Source organism: Lampetra fluviatilis, chromosome 41 (assembly GCF_964198595.1).
Source record: "Lampetra fluviatilis chromosome 41, kcLamFluv1.1, whole genome shotgun sequence".
Taxonomy (NCBI): Eukaryota; Metazoa; Chordata; class Hyperoartia; order Petromyzontiformes; family Petromyzontidae; genus Lampetra; species Lampetra fluviatilis.
In genome coordinates, this window is record NC_136315.1 from 4314501 (window position 1) to 4337261 (window position 22761).

General features: G+C 53.1%; 1 protein-coding gene across 1 annotated transcript in view; it reads right to left on the reverse strand.

Annotated features, from left to right (window-relative positions):
* LOC144946472 (glutamate receptor ionotropic, delta-2-like) overlaps nt 1–22761 on the reverse strand; it is a 194763-nt gene that overhangs the window by 14454 nt on the left and 157548 nt on the right. The window contains 7 exon segments of the mRNA XM_078875369.1: nt 214–352; nt 4239–4557; nt 5800–6087; nt 9283–9480; nt 14193–14294; nt 15705–15827; nt 16896–17057. Coding sequence (XP_078731495.1) covers nt 214–352; nt 4239–4557; nt 5800–6087; nt 9283–9480; nt 14193–14294; nt 15705–15827; nt 16896–17057 — 1331 coding nt within the window.

The following is a 22761-nucleotide window of genomic DNA, read 5'->3' on the forward strand; positions in this document are numbered from 1 at the left end:
GGAGCGCCGGCTAGAGCGCCAGCCGGAGCGCTGGCCGGAGCGTTGTTTGGAGCACTGGCTGGAGAGCGCTTTCTGGACAGCACTGTCTGGAGTACTGGTCGAAGCGGTGGGCAGCGTGCCGGTGGACAACGCTGGCTAGACAGCACTGGCCGGAGCGCTTGCTAGAGCGCTGGTTGAAGCGTTTGGTTGGAGTGCCCGGCTGGGGATACGCACCTGATGGGGCTGGTGAGGCGCGACAGGGTGAGGTAGGCGGCCAGGCTGGCCGTGTAGGACGAGACGACGATGAGCGTGAAGAACCACCACACGGCCACCATGACCCGCGCCGACACCGACATCAGCACCAGCTCCCCTCCTGGGCGCAGCGCGGAGGGGGGGAGGAGAAGGGGGGAGGGGAGGGGGGGAGGGGAGGGTGTTAGGCGGGCGGAGATAACGACAGCGGTGACATTGGCAAAAAGCCGCTCCGACTCTCCCCCTAAAACAGACTACAGATGGACACAAGACAAAGATCTCCCCTTATAGCCTTAAAATACTTTTGGGGCAAGTGCTTATGGCTGCGCCACGAACCTGGCGACCAGAGTTTGATTCCCGCTCACGACCAACTCCAGTGACGATTATCTCAACTTGTCCTGGGTGCTCTCCTAGGTCGACTCGGACTAAAATGAGTACCTGGTGCAGTGTGTAAACATCGCCAAAAGGGAGATAAAGGCGGCTGGGCGTCGTGCTGGCCACCCACCCTCTCGTGCACCGTGCCGGCCTTCATAGGTGCTACTCGCTAACAGCGCTTGCCCCAACAGTCTGTTCGGGTTATACGAGGGAGGGATCTTTGTCTTTGGCGTTAAAGCGTGGGTATTTCCACCTCTCCCAAAACATCGTTTCCCCAGCGTGGAAGAGCGGAGAGAATATCCTCGAAGGCGGTGGTTCCCCAAATCTGTGGTCCACAACCACTCGCGATCCGCAATGCAAGTAGGAACTGGGCCACGGAACTGCTGCATACACTGAAAATATAGCGAGGTTTTATTTTTATTTTCTAAAGCTACGTTATTGGTGCACTGTGGTCCATAGATTTGTCGTTTTTTAAGGTTGGAAGTGGTTTGCTGGTTCGTAAAAGATCGGAAATCAGTGTCGAGAGCCGGCAATTGCAGGGCTGCGCCTTTAACCCGTTCACGCGTGCAATGTTAACGTTGCACGCACAGCGCACGCATTGATTCAACCCAGTGCTCTGCAATTAATTTCAATAAATCCTGGCTAAGTCCCGAACCCGCTGGGACTTCTCGCTCCCCGCGTGCCGACTTGCAGCGCCACGCCAACCACCGAAGCAGCCTCAACGCGGCATCCACGGAATCTCGGTAGACCCGCCACTGACTCTTCAAGGGTCATCGATAGATATTGGGTGAAAATGAAAAGTGATTCGAGTAATGCACAATGTTTGGAAAGGTTACTCGGTTTCCCACTAATGAGCTTGCAGCCAAATGCCGGCAGAAATATCAGCGTAACCTTTTCTTGCGCAGGTCGGGGGTGTATACGTGCGTCACGGTGGTTATGAGATGTTAACTACCTCGCCTGGTATACAGGAGGTCGTGGGTTCGATCCCGACCTTGACGATGCTTGCTGTATATTTGGAGTTTTCTCCGGGTCCTCCGGGTTTTTTTCCCCTCCCTCCACATTTAGAATCGACATGCATTTAGATTAATTTGGCTGCTATAAATTTACATGCGATAAGCCACTTCGTACAGCTCTCAAAATTTCCTTCCACCTGGTTTTCATTAAAAAAGCATGCGAACACATCGTGGGAGTTTCAGCAGTCGACGGATATTGGACGGACTGGCCCCGCCATGGGAACGTGGAATACGCAGCAGTGGATCGTGAGTGTTTACGTTTGATTTTTGTTGGTACTTATGCATGTGTGTGGTGAGCGGTGGTGCAATGGTTAGCACATCGCGTTCTGCACCCTGCGAGCGACCCGACTTTTATTCCCGGCCACGGCTAACAACGGCGAGCGTCCTCTAGATTTACTCAGCCTTAACAATGACGATCCATCCCGACCGTGACGACTGTATATTTGTATTCTTGGTTCTTTCGGTAAAGTCACGTAGAAGGGAGATAATAAAATAATATAAATATAATAGTTTTTTTTAATTGTTTTATATTTATATTATTTTATTATCTCCCTTCTACGTGACTTTACCGAAAGAACCAAGAATATGAATCCCTGCAGTCACGAAAGCTTTAAATCAAAAATGTATATTTGTAGTTTTGCGTGTCTCTCTCACCGTGGTCACGTGAATTTTTCTCCGGGTCCTCCGGTTTTTCCCACCACATTGAGACTCAACATCGCACGTTTAGAGTATTTGGCTGCTATACATTTCCACGTGATGATAAGCCACCGCGTCGAGCTATCATTTGTGGCCAGGTCGCATCTGAGAAAGAGTTTCGTGGTTCTGTGGGCCTTACCTGGTAAAATTAAAATAGAAATGAGTGGCTCACGTGCGTGAGGAACGTTGGCACAGTGGTTAGCGCACTCTGCCACAAACATGGCCGTCTAAGTTCGATTCCCACTAATGGCTAATAGCGGTAATGGATATGTGAACTGGTCCTGGGCCTCTCCTAGGTTGCCTTAAATGAGTACCTGGTGTGGTATGTAAACATCAGCATTGGGGAGACAAATGCGGCCGGGCATGATGCTAGCACTCCCCTTTGTGTGCCGGCCTTCGTAGTTCCTCGCTAATGGCACTTGCACCAACGGACCTATTAAAGGCTATACGGGGGATCTTTGGCTTTGTGTGTGCGCGCATGCACAAGTATGTCCATGTGTGCCCGCGCGTCTATTTCATATAAATTATCACCCCCGTTGTAAAATATACACGTATATAAATATATAAAACATAACTAATTCGGACGCTCACTGCGGAGGTGTAAGATAAAATTTACGACGGGGAGTCCTAACATTTTTTTAAATCGACGTGATAAAAATATAAATAACTTTCAGTTATATAAAGGAGATCGTAAAAAAAATGATCGGGGGGTGGGGGGGTGGGGTGAAATCTGTGCACGCTGGGACATTATCACCAGCGATAACGCGAGCGTTAATGTCGGACGGCGCTCCGTCCTCTCGCCCTCTGTCAACTGTGCTCTAGCTTCCCGCAGCCCCACCCTGTCCCCCCCCCCCCCCCCCGTCGAGGAGAGGGAACGTCGTTAATCTGATCTGTGTTAACCGAGCACACACCGCGTGGATAACTTCTGTGATTGACCGACCGACCGCGCCAATGACTGACGCGTATCCTAACGGGGTTCTGGAAGTGTCGGGGATTTAACGCTGGCATTTTCGAGTCCAAGTCGATGCTTATGAACGGAAAGGCGAAAAAAAATTAGCAACGTTTTCCAATTCGGGTTACGCCAACACAGCGGTGGCCAATTGCGGTACAGCGGACCGTGATCGCGCGGATGGCGGATCGCAAAAAAACGTCGCGTTGTGGACCTCTAGACAATCTTGATTTGAAGCTTTCGTGACTGCAGGAATCCATACTCTTTGGTTCTTTCGGTAAAGTCACCTCTAGACAATTCAGAAAAAACACCTCCACGAGATGGCCTATGACTAAAAATAAAAATCCCCTACAAAGGACAATTCACACATTACGAACGCGATGGCACAACTGCTTTGTGTCGATAGTATATCACCGGGGTGAACGCGGGTAAATTTGGTGGTCGCGTAGTTTTCCGCTGGATCCCGTTGCCCGTTGAGATTCAACAGAAGGTATCCTAGCGCTCGGTGGATTGTGTCTTTGACGGTTTTGGGCGAACCCTATCGTTCATTTGTCAAGAGGGAAAGGTGGCTATCGACAACACAGCCTAATGGTAAAGTGTGCCTCCTTTCGGACTCGCCGACAACCATCCAGTGTTCCTCCCCCCTCCACATTGCAGACCGACGGGCAAAGCTCACAAAAAGGTCCCATGATAAAGCTGCTCACTCCCGAGCTACAGATACTCTGATACTGGTGAGACTAGGCCACGACGAAGGCCTAGTCTCACCAGTGTCTCTGGTGGAGGTCAATCACTTTTGAAAGACAATGCATATTTGCATGTTCACCACAAGTACCGTGAGTGGTTAATACACGCTTGATTCCCTGCAAAAGGTTTCCATTTGGTATTTGAACATCCTAACACCTCCTGTTTTATTGCCAGAAAGGGTAAACCCTATTCTTTTTTTCATGCCCAGACACCAAAACCCATCCACAACCAACCTTGCTGCATCAGCGCAGAGTAGAGGGCCCAGATTGTGGTCGGGATGCTGAGGGGTTTGTTTAGTCTCCCAACACCGCCGCCACCGGCGCCACCACGACCGGCACCGCCGCCGCCTCGCGGGCCTCGGGCCCTGCGCCGGCAGGAGGCCGAGCTGGCGCGCCGCCGCCGCCGCACGGCAGATCCGGATCCGTCTCGGCCGCTGCCGCTGCCGCTCTCGCTCGCCCGCGCCTCCGCGTTGACGCCGTCCTCGTCGTCCTCCTCCTCTCCGGCGTCGTCATCCTCCTCCTCCTCATCCTCATCCGCGTCGTCGTCCATGTCCTCCCCGGGCGGACGGGAGGTGGCGCCGCCGATTTTGGAACGACAGGGAGATACGGACGCAGGCGTTGAGATTCCAATTCGCCCCCCCCGCCGGAGGGGGGGGGGGGAAACTCAACGTTGGAGGCGAGTTCTGTTGTTTCGCCCAAGTGCCTCCCGATTGCGTTGCATTGTTGTTGCTTTTTTACCCTTCATATGCCGTTGCCAAGCTCACGTGCAGCAGCTGTCCTGACTGCATTGACATTTCGGTGTAGGCTCAACCCCAGGACTCACGGTGAGATCCGTCAACCCTGACTGGAGTTTCGACAGCCACGCCCACTAAGCCGCTAGTCCCCTGCCTACTATCCAATAGCCACGCTCACTCAGCCGCTAGTCCCCTGCCCACTGTCCAATAGCCACGCTCACTCAGCTGCTAGTCCCCTGCCTACTGTCTAATAGCCACGCTCACTCAGCTGCTAGTCCCCTGCCCACTGTCCAATAGCCACGCTCACTCAGCCGCTAGTCCCCTGCCTACTGTCCAATAGCCACGCTCACTCAGCCGCTAGTCCCCTGCCCACTGTCCAATAGCCACGCTCACTCAGCCGCTAGTCCCCTGCCCACTGTCCAATAGCCACGCTCACTCAGCCGCTAGTCCCCTGCCCACTGTCCAATAGCCACGCTCACTCAGCCGCTAGTCCCCTGCCCACTGTCCAATAGCAACGCTCACTCAGCCGCTAGTCCCCTGCCCACTGTCCAATAGCCACGCTCACTCAGCCGCTAGTCCCCTGCCTACTGTCCAATAGCCACGCTCACTCAGCTGCTAGTCCCCTGCCCACTGTCCAATAGCCACGCTCACTCAGCCGCTAGTCCCCTGCCCACTGTCCAATAGCCACGCTCACTCAGCCGCTAGTCCCCTGCCTACCGTCCAATAGCCACGCTCACTCCGCCGCTAGTCCCCTGCCTACTGTCCAATAGCCACGCTCACTCAGCCGCTAGTCCCCTGCCCATTGTCCAATAGCCACGCTCACTCAGCCGCTAGTCCCCTGCCTACTGTCCAATAGCCATGCTCACTCAGCCGCTAGTCCCCTGCCTACAGTCCAATAGCCACGCTCACTCAGCCGCTAGTCCCCTGCCCATTGTCCAATAGCGATGCTCACTCAGCCGCTAGTCCCCTGCCTACTGTCCAATAGCCACACTCACTCAGCCACTAGTCCCCTGCCTACTGTCCAATAGCCACGCCGACTCGGCCGCTAGTCCCCGCCCTACCTCGTAGTCATCGTCGTCGGCCGTGCCTCCGCTGGCGCTGCCGCCGCCGTCATCCTTGCCGTGCAGCTCGTTGAGGCGGTGCACGAGGACGCCCACGAGGCACACGGTGACCGAGAGGCAGGTCCAGATGGCGGGCTCCAGCGGCGAGAGGCACGACAGCAGGTGCCATGAGGGGTCGGGCCGGCGCAGCATCACGGCGACACCGCGGTCCAGGAAGCGCACCGTGAAGTCGACGGCCGACTCGCGCTCCGGCGTGATGACCATCGCGCCCAGGCCGGCGTCTGCTTGCTGCGGATCGGGGGGGGGGCAGGGGCGGGAACCGCGCGAAGTCAGCGACCGCACTAAGGGGCGACCCTTCAAAGGCACAACCAGAACGGGACGCGACTGTGCGAACTGGCGAACAACGCAAGCAACGGACTGGAGACGCATTGTCATGGCGCAAAAGCGCCGGTCGCGCGAACGGTAAACGATGATTCCAGGGTTTACTCCGCATCTCGAGACTCGTTTTCAGGAGGTGCGAGATGTAATTATCCCACTCTTTTTTTTCCAAGAGAGGAGAATGAACCTTTTTCAGTAATCGAACCAAAAATATTGCAACTCGATTAAAAACGCCGTGGAAAAATAACTAAACTAAAAAGGAACAATTACATCGGGAATTTAAAACTTTACTCCCGTCTCATTAAACTTGCCCACACAACGGCAGTCTGCCCCCAACTCAAAGCTCCATTTGAGTCTCGATTTTGACCCAAATTGGAGTGCTAATTGCCCTAATAGAATCAAAGTGCGCATTTGGTAGCAGGTGGATGGGGCCCACCGCTCATGAAAGGCAGCCACATGTAACGACCCCGAGACTCCCTCCCCGCCCCGCGACGTCATGTCATGGCAGCAAGTTGAAAACGCATGCGGTTAGGGCTCTTAGCGGTTGCACGTTTTTGAGCGACCAAACCGTGCGCGCCCGTGGCTCCCAACTGTGTGCAGCCCGCCACCCCTCCACCCACCCCTCCACCCACCCCCCCCCTCCACCCACCCCTCCACCCACCCCCCCTCCACCCACATCCCTTCCCCCCCCCGCCTCCTCCCCCTCCACACAATCCCACAATTCTATCCACCGTCAGATTTCGGAAGGGGTTAACAAATTAGCGTCTCGTTAGTGGTGCGGAACAGAGGCAGTCTTTCATTACCGGATCATTATCAGCCCCATTAGTAATGCTTGCTGGCAAAACAGCTTCTCAACATAATTTAAAAACGCGGATGAATTAAACAACAAAACATTTATTCATTCCCACTGGCCCGTGGACTTAATGAAAATTCCGTAACAAAATGACGAAGGTTATTATTTTTTTATATATATAAATTTACGCTCTCCTGCTTAGTTACCCATTTATTTGTAACGACGCTTTATCTGCCGGGCGAGGCGGGTGCCGGAGTGGGAAGGCCTCAATTTTCATCTTAGCGTCCAGGAATCACTCCCGCAGGCCGATTCCTCCGTGCCCCATCCCGACGAAAATTAACAACCTCCGAGGCACCGCGGCCGTCCTTATCGGTGGCGATAAACGACTGATCGAGCCCATTTGGTTGGTCTTATCAGGGCGTACAGGGTGCACGTGAAGGTATCGTCCGTTATATTAAGATTTGCAGGGCAACTCCATAAAAAGAGATTCGTATACTAAGGGTTTAATTTCCACTGGGTCTGTCCGGGTCAGTGACGCAGAAGATTTGTCGTCGCCCGGCACAACACATCCAGTATACCCCTCGCTCTGGCTGCAGCTACTGCTGGCCACTTACCGCTAACTTTGCTCTACCAGCGACCGACGGAAAATATATATTTGCAGGATTCGGCATGCCACATCCGGCGTTCCTCTCGCTCTGGCTGTGCTAGCCAGATAATTACGGGAGATAAATTAAGCTCCCCCCCCTCCCGTGTGCGTATCTCTCAACAGTTACGTGAAGTCACCAGTCTGAACCGCGCAGGTTGAATATGCTGGCGACGCTCCATCCGGCGGCACGTGCCGAAGGTTTCAGAGATCGTGAAAGCTCGCAAAAACCCCGATTGGATTATGAGCTGCTGTGGAATAAAAAGAACCTTCGCGCTGAATAAGATGTAGAGTTGATAAAAAAAAATGCATGTCGGGTTGTAAAACATTGACACTGAATCGTGCAATCTTCAGGAACAAATGCTAACACGGTTCTTCGTAACATAAACGTCGACGCAACACCGCACAGAGGACCCTCGGGTGCCTTGGAAGACGTCGAAACCGAACACCTGGAAATCTGGAACGCGAACGAGACGCGTCTTCGGAGTTGCGTGAGATGGCGACATCAGTGGCGGACGTTACAGTCACGAGCTGCTTGAACATTCTTTCAAGCTGCTCAGTGAAAGAGGCAAATTGCTCGTGCGCGGTCGCTAATGCCTTGAGGATTCTTTGAACGCGTTCAGAGAGATGGGCCTCCTTCCTCGAGGAGTAATGGCTGAGTGCGCGCGCGTGCACGAGCACACGCACATAGAAGAGACAAAGATCCGCCCCGTTAAAGCCTCAACTGACTGTTGGGGCAAGAGCTGCTAGCTAGCAGTGCCTATGAAGGCCGGCACGACCCACGACCGGGTGGTTGGCCGGCCACCTTTGTCTTCCCGGTGGCGATGTTGACACACCGCACCAGGTACTCATTTGAGGCTGAGTCGACCAAGGGGAGACGCAGGTCCGGTTCACATTATCGTCATTGGTGGGAATCTAACTAGGGTCGCTGGGTTCGTAGTGCAGCTCGCGTTAACCGCTGCACCGCTACTCCCTCCATGCTCACATACACGTAGACTCACTGGCCAAAAATGAGCATTTTGGTCTGAAATTAAACCAATTCGTTTCCCTCCTTCAATTTCAGCGCCACCCCCCCACCTCGTCCCCCCCCTCTTCTCCACCCACCCCGCCTCCTCCCACCCCCGCCCCCGGCACCCCCACCCTCCCGATGCATGAATTATATTTGTGCTTTCATTTTGAGCTTAATTAAAATCAATCTATCAGTGTTTCGGCTAATTAATTCAAATCTTTCCCCATTTGCTTCCAAATTTTCGACTCAAATTACGGTCACTTCATTTGCTTGGCCAATTTTTCATTCAACACCCCCGCCCCCCCAAACTCACGCCTCCCTATTCCCCCCCCCCCCCCCCCCGAGACCAACATTCTCCTCCGCCAGTTTCCACAAGGCCAGGGGTGGTTCTGCCACCATCAGGGGTCCCTAAGCAGGAATATTACCACCCCCCCCCCCCATTTCATAGTCACCCACCCACCCCCAAACCCTCCCCTCCCCTTTGCCGCGACTGCGCACACGTGACTTTATAGGTGCTCGCTAACAGCATCTTCCCCAATAACCTGTTGAAAGCTACACGGTGGGATCTTTGTCTTCACGTGTGCGTGCGTGCGTGCATGTGCGTGCGTGCGTGCATGTGCGTGCGTGCATGTGCGTGCGTGCGTGCGTGCGTGTCCATGCCTTGTGCAGGATCTCCCCGAGCAGGCCGTTCCAGGAGCCGCCGGTCCCCGGGCGGCCGTAGCTGTTGTCGGGCGCCTGGTAGAGGTCGTAGGTGAAGCCCAGGTGACGCGACAGCTCCTCCAGCACGTCGACGGCGAAGCCCACGAAGCGCTTGGGCTGCCCCAGGACGTTGCTCGCCTTCATCACGAACGGCGGGTCCTGCGGGCCGCGGGCAGTCATGCTTGCTCCTTCTCTCGATCGTTCGATCGATCGTTCGTTCGTTCAATCATTTGCTCGCAAAAAGTTATCCAAATTTGTCATTTTTTGTTCAATGGACCCGCAAATTATTCAGTTGGATTTACACAGCAGCATCGCCCGTCCCCCGTAATGTGACACTACAGCAGACCGTGTCGGTGAAACACAGCGGCGGATTCCGTCGCGATAGCCCTGCGAACACCGAACGTACGAACTCACAATCATTATTATCAGCAGGGGGTCTCGGAAGCAGTTCTGCGACATCACCTTCAGCGGACCGTTCTCGAACACAAAGGCTCATGGCACCGTGCTGCAAGAACCCCGGACGAGGTGGTGAAATGACAATGACGTCAGTGGGAGGCATTTTCTTTGTTATTATGATGATTATTATTGTTTAACACGTACGCTTTTGCGACCAATATCATATATCGCGTAAATATATAACTGTTAACGTCACAAACCTTACTAATTGGCCGTTCGGGTGGTGGCGGGTTTAACGACACATATTTACGCAATCTAACCCCAACAAAAACAAGTATTATGGAGTATTGTTATTCGGAGTAAAAGGAAAGGCTGCCGAGCTACAGATTGTAACTCTCACAAAGTGGCCGTTCCCTGAGCCTCAGAGTTCATCGAAGGTTCAACCACTTGGGGAAAATAACGCCGAGTTGCAACCAAGGCATGAGGACTGAAGCTGCCCCGAGGCCTAAGTTATTGAGCGAAAGGTCAGGTCTGCCTAAGAAAGCGTTGCCTGGTCCTTCTCACTTTCGTTTGGAACCAGAAGTGCAATGGCCTATGTCATGGGGGGGGGGGGGGGGGTATGCAAGATATGACTGTGGGCCCCCCTCCTTTCTTCCCGACTCACTTTCACTGCAATAGCTACGGATGTTTTTAATAACTATATACAGGGTGCTTACAAAAATCTATATTAACACTTCTGAGAATTTTCAACAATAGCAGCACAATAGACGTGCCTTCGGGCTCTGGAGAACACCTGGAGAAGATTCCAGGCACGCGTTGACGATGATGGCGAACACGTGGAGACTCTTGACTTCTTGAAGCTATTAAAATTGCATTTGTAATAACGTTAGAGTGTAATATCCGTTATTTTTCCATTAAAAACGAAAGTCCCATATAAGTGTTAACATTTATTTTTTAAACACTTTGTACATATTATTTTAGTTACACCGTGTATTGGGTTTAGAGCAGTGGGTGTGCGAGACACGGCCAGATTTTTTTGCAAGAAAGTAACTCATCGGAACGCAAATAAAGTACGGGCACGTAAGTTACAACTACTTTGTTTCACACCTATGTATCTACTAACATTATATTTTTTATGATTGAGAACCAAAGGGATGCAAGGCTGCAGTAAAGGTTAACGACCACTAGTTTAGATGAAGGTGACTGTATTAATAAAGACATTTAAAGGTTACAATAGTCACAATTAAGTTATCGTGCGTCTTGCTTTCATGCTGGGACCCATCGGTCTCGGATTTCCTCAAAGGGTGTGGGATCGTGCTACTTTATGCCGCTTTAATCGGGCTTGACCCATGGTAGACCGCAGAAAATGTTTTAATGAGTTCAACGCGTAGGCTTTCGCGACCAACATTATCCATAACAGAGGTTTTTGGGCAAATGTTGTGGGTTTGCGCTCCAACGCACCGGTGTGCTGAACCAGTTACGTGACGAACCATACTATTTGGCTGTGCCGGGTGGTGGCGGGTTTAACGACACATGTATATGTACACGATCAAACCCAAAAATATTTCAATTAATAAAAACATTTTTAATATTTTTTTCGTTTACTTGTTTATATCTTGTGTGTGTAAATGCTTACCCCGAGCTCTCATACTCTGATGGTGCATTGTCTTTGAGTTGTGCGCCTTTTGGCGTCATATGGTCCAACCCATGTGAGACTAGGCTCTAAGGAAAGCTGTCTCGGGTGTGGACCAATCAACTTCAAGGACAGTGCATATATTATCAGAGTTATGTTTTTTGTTAGCATTATGGCTGCAGGTATTGTGGTCTATGCAAACAAGACTCCTTGTAAAAAAGGTGTCAGTTTTGTTGCCAGATAGAAGGGTATAAAAACAATTATCTTGTTTATATCTGTCAATTCTGGCTCCCCCCCGCCCCCTTTGTGGCCGACTGAACCCCTGTGCGTCGCATGACGATGGCAGTGCTGACGAGAAACGACATCATGACGGTGCTGGCTGGCTGGTGGTGGCGGTGTTTTATCTGTAAGAGGAGCTGTGGCGCAGCGGTTAGCACGCTGCCTGGAGTGCACACGCGGACGGTGAGGTCACCGCCTCGTCCGTTTGCCGTGGCCGGCGTCTCAGTCGATTCATTGACTCTCGCCATTGGATTCGTGTTCGTCTGCATTTTCGCTCCTTGCGTTAGAGTTATGATTGCTATTAAATAGTTCGCTGTTACAAATGGACATTTAAAAATAGAGTTACTAACCACTCCGTCATCGAAGGTATTAATGATGTTTTTGAATAACTGTCAGCCATGGTCAATCCACTGCTGTATGAAGGTCTCCACAAGCCACCAGCATAATATGAACATAGATAATTAGTTGATCAGCTTTATAACATTCTCAGATGGTTGGGTTGTACACCAGAGAGGCTATCACACAATGTATGTCTAGAACATATCATGCACATTGCAATAATCTATCCCTATAATTATTATTTATCCAGTGTGAATGCCGATGGTTTACACAGTAAATAAACGTAATTTTAAGTGCCCATATTGTATTGTTTACCAAAGGGATTGATTAATTATAATATTTATTAGGGTATAAAAATCAGGTTGGCGACATCCAATACACCAATAACCTTAATAGACTGTTAGGGAAAGTGTTGTTAGCGAGCACCTATAAAGGCCGAAACGGCACATGAGGTGGTGGGTGGCCAGCACCACGCCCAGCCGTCATTGTCTCCCTAATGGCGATGTTTACACACCGCACCAGGTACTCATTTGACACTGAGTCGACGCAGAGGAGGCTCAGGACTGGTTCGAAATAATCATCACTGGGTGTTGGCCTTGAGCGGGAATCGAACTCGGGCCGCCGAGTTTGTGGCGCAGCGCTAACCGCCGCACCACAACCCCCCTCCAGATAAACCACTACCACCACCACCATCACGATGGTGTTTCTCATCAGCACTGCCGTCGTCACCGTCATCAGCCCGAGCTGAAAAAAAAACCTTCAATGGGACTCGTCCCGGAAACGTAGCCACGGCGGGCCACAATCGACGGGACGGCATCGCCATCGACTCTCGCCCGAGCACTTCGCACGGGGGGGGACCTCGCGACGTTCAAACGTCCGGCTCCTCGCGCCGTGTCTGGCCCACTCGCCGCCCGACGAAGACGGCCCTTCGTCAGCTCCAGCAACGTTTCATTTACACCATTGGAACCTCATTTGCCAGTAAAAAATATGATAATTGGTTTTTTACCCTTCTATCTGGCAACAAAACTGACACCTTTTTTACAAGGAGTCATGTTTGCATAGACCACAATACCTGCAGCCATAATGCAAACAAAAAACATAACTCTGATAATGTGCACTGTCCTTGAAGTTGATTGGTCCACACCCGAGACAGCTTTCCTTAGAGCCTAGTCTCACATGGGTCCAACCCATGTTTTTTGTTTGCATTATGACTGCAGGTATTGTGGTCTATGCAAACATGACTCCTTGTAAAAAAGGTGTTAGTTTTGTTGCCAGATAGAAGGGTAAAAAAACTATTATCAACGTTTCATTTCTTTTCTTCTTCTTTTCCCGAAACGTGGGATGTCAGGATCAAGGGGGGGGGCGGCCCACGCGTTGCCAACGTTGGCCCCCCGAGGTCACGTGGTTTTTACCGGGTCCCCGGTAGGAACGTGACTCTTCAACCGCAGCAATAACGTCGTGGTCATAATGAATCAATCGTTGAATATGGATCGCGACGCTCAATCGCTGCGAGGACCACTCGTGGTGAGGGGGTGAGGGGTGGGAGGGTGGGAGGGGGTGAGGGCAGGGGGTGGGGTTGGTGGGGGGTTGGGTTGGGGGGGCCACTGCTGGTGGCCTCTGGCTGCTCCTCCCGTGGGATTGGGGGGGGGTCTCCCCATTCCCCCGAGGCAGTCACGTGATTGAAGAGGAACTCGGCATGCTGTTTTTTTTTAGTTTTGATGCCGTCTGACTGCATTCACTAGAAACAATGCATGGAAAAACATACACCCCGAATCAGGATAATCACATTGCCATTGAGGTGACAATTGTTCCACTCATGCCATTTAACTTGTCAATTGTTGCCCACGTGACAATTTGATTTGATTGTCCCTGTCAGATGGTGGGGGGTTATCGTGAAACATTCACATCATACCTGCACGACAACCTAACAAAAAACAAGCATATTACAAATTATAATAACGGTCGTGAACGCCTAGACATGAAATCGAAGGACTTGTGTCAATGAAAAAATAACACCACTTGCAAAACCGCCGAACCCATGAATTTTTTAGACTTTTATGAATCCTGCTTTCGATATATGCGAATGCCCTTGACCCAGTGAACGAGCGCCCTGGCATTCCGCCAGTCCTCCTGGACAGCGACAACAACCACACGGCCGCCGCCCAACCACGGCCACGCACCCGACTGTCCGAGCACTCATCTGTCCCGCCCTCCCTCTCCTCACCAGCACAACAGCCACCTTGAGCGTGACCCCGCGGATGTTGCGTCCTGGCATGCTGTCACTCAGCGAGCCGTTGAGTCCATTCACGGGGTCCCAGACGCCGAGCTGGGGGCGGCGGAGGAATGGAGCGGGTTAGGCGCCTCGCACGGTTGGGCTACGCGCGGTGCGAGACAACTTCGACGTACGCACGTGCGTACAAGCGTGCGCACGTGGGCACATATTGCGAGCGTGACCGCGTGCACGTGCGCATACCTACACCAGAAACACCATGATCAATCTCATCATTATCATCATCATCGTCTATCCCCAAACGACTGAACACCCCTTTTTACTTCTCCGCCATTGCTGGATGAAGGCCCCCCCATTCCCGATGCCCGCCCCTCGCCCCTCTTGCAACCCACACCCTCCACCCCCCCGCCCTCCACCCCCCGCCAGCTCTTCCTCGCTGGTCATTAATCTCAGGTGCCCCCCCTCTCCTTCTGGCTGCCCTTCTGTCACCAGTCTCGCCCTTTGCCCATCATCCCTCCTAGCGCTCTGTCCACCCCAATGGCTATAGGGGAGGATGGCACGGCTCTCTCTCTCTCTCGAGAGAGAGAGAGAAAAAGCGTCGATAACTCACATCAGTGGTCAGTGATGTTCAAACCATGAGAGCCACCTACAGGTCAACTCAGAGAGTGTGGAATTGTGCAAACAACGGTACTTGGTCAAGACAAACGTGGTTGGGGTATGGTGTGGCGTTTGAACATCATTACTGGGGAGACGAAGGCGGCCGGGCATGATGTTGTGTTTGAACATCAGCACTGGTGAGTGGAGAGGTTATGGTGGTGGCCACACCAACCTCTCGCGCGCCGCCACGGCGAACTTAATGGGCGCTCGCCGACACCGAAACCCGCGTCGACAGTTTACGCGAGAGGCGAAACCAGCGCGGAACTTTTACTTCGTCTTTTGCTCTGCACAGCTACCCCATGCGGTCAGAACCGCTGTGTCTGTCCGTCCACATTCCCATGTAGAGAAACCCACTGAGCCTTAGGCTCATTCACTCAGTGGGTCCCATCTGGATGTCGAGCAAATTCAGCACCACCAGGCGCGGACAGCAGCGGGGGGCTCGGGATTGAGATCATGGGCACGTGTGTGTGCGCGTGCGTGCATGTGCGCGTGTGTGTTTGCGTTTGCGTGTGTTTTGTGGTGAGCGGTTGTGCAGTGATTAGCGTGCTGCGCTACGAACCCGGCGAGCCGAGTTCGATTGCCGCTCACGACCAACGCCGGTGACGATTACCCGAACCGGTCCTGGGCCTCCCCTGGGTCGACTCAGCCTCAAATGAGGACCTGGTGCCGTATGTAACCAACGCCATTGGGTAGACAAAGGCGGCCGGGCGTGGTGTTGGCCACACACCCCCTCGCGCGCCGTGTCGCCCGCCTGAATAGGCCGCTCGCGAACAGCACTTGCCCCGAACGTTATGTCAAGGCTACACGGGGGACCTTTGTCTTTGTTGGTGGACGCTCACGCTCTCCCACCTTCCGCACGGTTTTCTCCTGGCCGCCGTCGGCGTAGCTGGTGCCCAGGACCTCGAACTGCAGGTGGGGGTTCACGCCGAGCTCATTAAACTGGAGCTCTCCCGTCAGCCCCCACACGCGCCCCTGCCAAATCCCCGCGGACACAAAGACAAAGGGTCGCCCGTGTAGCCTTAACAGACTGTAGGGGGCAAGTGTTGTTAGCGAGCACATATGCATATACACAAAGATAAAGGTCCCCCATTTAGCCTTAACAGAGTGTAGGGGCAAGTGCTGTTAGCGAGCACCTATGAAGGCCGGTACGACACACGAGGGTGTTGGTGGCCAACACCACGCCCGGCCGCCTTTGTCTCCCTAGTGATGATGTTTACACATCGCACCAGGTACTCATTTGAGGCTGAATCGACCTAGGGGCGGCCCGGGAACGGTTCAGATAATCGTCACTGGTGTTGGCCGTGAACGGGAATCGAACCCGAGCCGCCAGGTTCATAATGCAGCGCGCTAACCGCTACACACACACACAGACACTGGTAGATGCACGTGCGGCAAATACACACGCAGGTTAATGAAGACACGTGCAGACGCACGAAGATGCACCCTGATGCAGACACAGGCACAGGACCTACGTACACACACACACACAAACAACAGCAGCAGCAGCAGCAGAAGACACAAGCAGCCAACAGCGACGAACAAAGGGCCATTTCCCAGATGCACGATGTCCTTTGGAGAAAAAAGGGGGTAGCCCTGCAATTGCTTGATCACGGCACTGCTGGTAGAAGGTGCCTCCTGTTCACATAGACAGACCTCGAGAGAGCCTCCTCAAGGGGACATTTTGGCCTACTCTTCCACGCTGGCCAAATGTCTTGGAAGAGGTGAGAGTAGCCACACTTCACCCCGCCTCATGCGACGGTGCCGATCGACTAACCGTGGTGAACCCTCTTATAGAGCTGGGTGGACAGAGGTGGGGGGATTACATGTGTGTGTGTGTCATCACCTTGTTTACTGATACCTGTATTAACGTGTGTGTGTCAATAGGAAGGTGGCCAGGCGTGGTGCTGGTCACCCATCCCCGCGTATGCCGTGCCAGCCTTCATGGGTGCTACCTGGGGGATCTTTGTCATTGTCTTGCCATCACCTTGCCGCCACGGTCGGCGCGACACTGAAGTCAGCGCGCCACCGCGAACGCCATACCTTGCGGATGACGTCCAGCATGGAGTGTCCGCCGTTCCAGGGCTTGGTCCAGCGCTTGAGGCAGCTCAGGCTGGCCATGCTGTGCCACTTGCGGTCCTCCAGCTTATGGTGGAAGGCGGTGGTCAGCAGCACCACGCTGTCGTAGATGTACAGGCTGCTCACCTGCACAACAAAGGCGAAGATTCTCCCGTATAGTCTCAACAGACTGCTGGGGCAAGTGCTGTTAGCGAGCACTGGTGAAGGCCGGAGTGGCACACGAGGGGGTGGGTGGCCAACAGCACGCCTGGCCGCCTTTGTCTCCCCAGTGGCGATGTTTACACACCGCACCAGGCACTCGTTTTAAGGCCGAGTCGACATACGGGTGGTCCAGGACCCGGTTCAGATATTCGTCACTGAATATTGGCCGTGAGCGTGAATACGACTCGGGTCGCCTGGTTCGCAGAGCAGCGAACGGCACTTGCCCCCAAAAAGTCTGTTAAGGTTATGAGGGGGATCTTTGTCTTGTGTCCAATTGTAGTCTGTGTCACCGGGTTCGTAGCGCAGCGCTCTAACCACTGTGCCACCGCTCCCCTCACACAAAGACAAAGATCCCCAGTGTAGCCTTAACAGTCTGTTGGGGCAAGTGCTGTTAGCGAGCACCAATGAAGGCCGGCACGGCACACGTGGCCAACACCACGCCCGGCCGCCTTTGTCTCCCCAGTGCTGATATTTACACACCGCTCCAGGTAATCATTTCAGGCCGAGTCGACCTAGGGGAGGCCCAGGACCGGTTCAGATAATCGTCACCGGGTGTTGGCCGTGAGCGGGAATCGAACCTGGATCGCCAGGTTCGTAGCGCAGCGCGCTAACTGCTACACTACCGCTCCCCACCTCACACACACACGCACACACGCACGGCTCCACTGAGCAAATGTGCAATCGGCAGCAGCCACCGGTGAGCGCGGCGCGCGGGCATCACCTGGAAGCGGCCGCGTGTGTAAATCACTCGCGGACCAGGCAAGCGCACGAGACACAAACGACGCACGTAAAAATGCGGCACGACGGATGGCGGTGACACCCGACGCGCGCGCGGCGCTCGCTCGCACAGAGCCCCGAGGTGCGGTGGGCGGGGGCTGGGGGGGGCTCGGGGATTGATATCCTGCGGATGAAGAGGCAGTTTACGAGACGTACGGGCCACGCGCAATTGTAAATTCTTCGGTGTCGGTGCCAGGTCCGGTTTTACGGGCACACGGACGGCGGCGGTTCGAAGCCTTCCTCTCGATTCCGCTCTTGCACGACCGACCGACCGACCGAACGACGCTCAAAACGGAAGCGGCTTTGGAAGGTGGCTGGGTGGTGGCGGAGGGCCGAGAGCACAGAGCCCCTGCGCTTTTGAAAACCCGGGTTCGAATTCGGGGTTTCAGCCGCCCGTGGTTTCACCCTCAGTTCGTTAAGGGAAGCGAGCCGACCGTGCTCGCGCCCTGAGTCCCCACATACCCCATCGCAGTGAACGTGGATGTTGCCTTAATTTGTAAAAAATAAAATAAAATTGTTCAAACATTAAATTCGAGGTGACCAGGCAGCTCAGGGCTCAGAGCACTTAGCCGGCATGCTTGGAACCCCTGGATTCGAATCCAAGTTTCCATTTCTCTTCGTTCAGCCGTGTTTCTACAGTGAAGGCAGTTGCTTGTTTCTGCCCGGTCACCAATGACTTTACAAAAAAATAGCCACGTTTCTTAAATAATTTTTTAAAAATAATCTTCCAATTGCAATTGTTGTGACGTTAAAAGACACACACATTTCTTTTTGGAACTGTGCAGAAAGCAGCGCACCACACTGCCGATGAACGGACGCAGAACTGGTTCCCAAATCTTGTCAATAGATTTAGTTTTTTTTTTAAATTAACTTTGTTGTAGTTATCGCACCGCACTGTGCTACGAATCTGAGAACCCGAGTTGGATTTGAAATCAGTGATGGGCAGGAGAACCGGTCCTTGGCCTCCCATAGACTGATTCAGCCTTAAATTAGTACCCCCTGCAGTGTGTACAGATGAGCACTGGGGAGACAAAGGTGGCCGGGCATGGTGCAGGCCACACTACAAGCATGTTTGTCGTGACGGTCTTTATAGGTGCTTGCTAACAGCACTTGCCCCAACATTATATTCAAAGGCTATAGGGGGGAGCTTTGTTTTTGTTGGTGTGCAAGTGTACGAGAGTAAATTCGGTTATAGTCCAGTAAAACAACCCCCTACCTCCTCGTGGTGCCAGACGGGCAACGCTGTCGTGGACAGTGCTGTGGGGGGGAGGGCCAATTCCAATTGGCCTTTCCCCTCATGGCGTCTGTGACCATCACAGCGGCTAAATGGGGGCTTTGGATGGGTGCGAGGGGCTGGTAACCCCTCCACCTTCAATTAACTACCACGAAACTACGACCGAAAAATGTAATTAACACGCTTGTGCCGGTGCCGGAGGCCCCGGGGGGACAAGCGTCTATGATATCTCCTGGCCAAACCCCATTTGGCAGAGCCAGGAGACTGAATCTTTACCCTCGGGGCTCCTCAAAGAAACAACAAAAAGCCAATACGGATGGCCACGTGGAATGTTCGAACGCTCACTGCGGAGGAGAGGCTCCCACTCCTCTGTAGGGAGCTGGACCAGTACAGCCTGGATCTCTGTGGCATTCAGGAGGTCCGATGGACCGGCTCTGGCTCCTGCCACCATGAGGGGTGGACAGTCCTCTACTCGGGGCAGGAGACTGCCAAACAACAGGGTGTGGCTCTTTTTCTGAACAAAAGAATGAAGGGGGCGTGGGAGCGTGGCGGTGAGGTGTGGGAAGCTGTAAGCCCCAGGCTACTTTGGGCTCGCCTTCCCATCAACCAGAGGCGAGGAGTGGTGGTCGTGGTTACTTATGCTCCCACCGAAGACGAACATCCGTGGAGGGATGCAGGCAAGGCCGATGAGTCAGATGCCTTCTATCACCACCTGTCACAGGTGCTGGCTAAAGTGGCCCCTCAGGATAGAGTCATCTTGTTGGGTGACTTCAATGCCCGAGTTGGTCATTATGCTGGCACCTGATCTGGAGTGATGGGAAGGCATGGCCAGATCAGCTCAATAACAACGGTAGGAGGCTGCTAGATTTTTGCTCAGCCCATAGGCTTGTAATTACCAACATGCTGTTCCGGCATCAGCGCATCCACACAACATCATGGATGCATGCTGGGTCCAAGCAATAACATCTGCTGGACTAGATAGTGATGGACCAGCGGATGCGAGCCCATGTTATTGACACCAGAACCAACCGTGGAGCTGATCTACCCTCTGACCATCGACTTGTAAGATGCGCCTGCCATTCTTCCACTCCGGTGGTGGGTGTACACCCAGGACCCCACTCCAACCTAAAGTGGCCTGGTCTCAGCTAGCTGATGAAAGTTGCAATCGAAAATTGCATCATCGCTTGCGGCTGGCGTTGGTATCGTCCCCCACTCCTCCAGATGTCAAGGGTAAATTGGTGAGGTATAGAACTGTGACTCAGGCAGCTGCAATGGCTGCTTTTAGTTCGCGGTCCAGACCTCCCCAGAGACCATGGCTGACAGAGGAGGTGTTCAAGCTGGCTGAGAAAAAGCGACAAGCCCACTCTCATCGACTACAGCATCCCACATCGGAGAATGAGGAGGCTTACCACAGCCTTCGCTCGGAGGTTTGGAGAGCCATGAGGCGCTGCAAAGATGGGTGGTGGTCGCGGGTTGCTGAGGAGATGGAATCTGCCTCAATGGCCCGCGATCACAAATCCCTATTTAAATACATAAAAAGTTACCTGCAGCGCCACACCTATTACCATCATTAGGGGGAAAATGGTGATCCAATCTCCGACCCCTAGGAACAGGTTTGCAGATTTGCTGAGCATTTCTTTGAAGTCCTGTGGGAGGGGAAATCCCACCACATGGAACACATCGTGGGACAAAGTGGGGATGATCCTGATGAGGCTGCGGTGCCTCAAATTATGGTAGAGGAAGTCACCCCCTGTGAGTGGCTGTCTGAGGTGCCATCTGTTGAGGAAGTACTGAAGGCGATACAGAGTCTGAGACCAGGAAAGGCACCGGGCAGAGATGAACTCCCAAGTGAAATGCTGAGGGAGGGTGGCGTTTGTGCACAGACTGCCCGACATGACATCATAACAACAGTCTGGACCACTGGAGGGGTTCAACAGGACTGAAAGGATGCCCTGGTGGTCCCCCTCTTTAAGAAGGGGGACCGCACAGACTGTAACAACTACAGGGGCATCTCACTCCTCAGTGTGCCAGGCAATGTCCTGGCAAGGATTATTCAACACCCCCTTGCCAGGCACGCTAAGGAGAGGCTTGCAGACCCCCAATGTTGTTTCAGGAAAGGGCGGTCCTGCACAGATGCCATATATTCTGTCCGTTTGCTACAGCAGAGGTGTAGGGAATTCCAACAAGATCTACATCTCTGTTTTATTGACCTGGTCAAGGCCTATGATACCATCAGTAGGCCTGGGCAATGGGTTGTTCTTCGTGCTTTCGGAATCCCTGACCCGCTGCTCACGATCATTAAGGACCTTCATGATGGTGAGCAGGCCCGGGTAAAACTACGTGGCCAGGAGTCGGAGCCATTCCCTGTTCACCTTGGGGTGCGACAGAGATGTTCTCTAACTCCAACATTATTTAACATCTATTTCGACCACGTAGTTCGTGAAGCCTTCATTAGCTGTACCGGAGGAATTTTCATCTGGCCTCGAGGTGCACATAGCCTGGCACAAGCGTCGTGGTGACGTCACCGCCACTTATTGGCGAATGGCGGTTGTTGTTGAGGGTAAATTCGCCGTGCGTGCCTGCTCACTAACACGTGCGTGAAAGCTGCAATCAAATATGAATTGCGGTCTCCCCAGCAATGTCGTACATACACACACGCACGCACACGTGTACACATATATATATTTCTATAACATATCTACCAACCACAAGACAGTCGAATAAATAATTGAAATAAAAGCCTCCGGAATTGTGCAGCGACGTTAAAATTATGATATCATCACTGTAACAAAAAGAAAAGTGTCAAGTCGCGCGCGCCCTGGAACAATAACGGGGTGATGTGCTGACACCGTGATGTGCCGCGATAGGACACCGCCTTTTACAGACCCTTGCAGTGCGACCCACGGGGGTGGAAAAAAGAAAGGGTAATGGATTTTTTTTATCCTTCTCTCTCTCTCTATTCTCTCTCGTTGTTTTATCACTGATCTGCCTGAATTATGTAAACAGCGGAGTTTAATTTATCGCCGAGGGCACAATTAATCGTTGTGAAATATTAAATTGTTCAGGAGTGACTTTGCAATCACTTACTTAATCAGCCAAACCTTGACACACGCGTTCCCAAGCGTGGTGTGTGGGGGGGGCGCGCGCCTCCTCCTCCTCCCCCCTCTCCGCCTCACGCAGCCTCGGCAATTACCCTCCTCCCTGTGCGCCCGCTACGGCTCTTGCCGCCGCCATCAGCGCCGCCGCCGCCGAGTCTACGAACGTCGGTTGAACAGCCAGGCGATCGTCGCCTTCATTCGTGTGGCGTGCGGGGGGGGGGCGGAGGGGCGGGGGGTTCAAGGGAGGGGGTGGTGCGCCAGCGGACAGTCGCAGTGGCCACGTGGTGAAAATCTCAAAGGAGCAGGGGGGCGTTGTTGCGCGGTCCGCCGTCGGAATATTTTTCTTGTTGTCCGCGTTGAGTTTGTCATCCTCTCCTACCCGCACTTCCGATTAGCGCTGCTGGCTACGTATGGCGTCAAACGTGTGTGTTGAACGTCTTTTGCACCGTAGCGTAGCCAACTTGCGCTAATTGGAGGTTTGAGATTGGGTGACCGCATTCTATGTTTTTTTGTTCTTCAA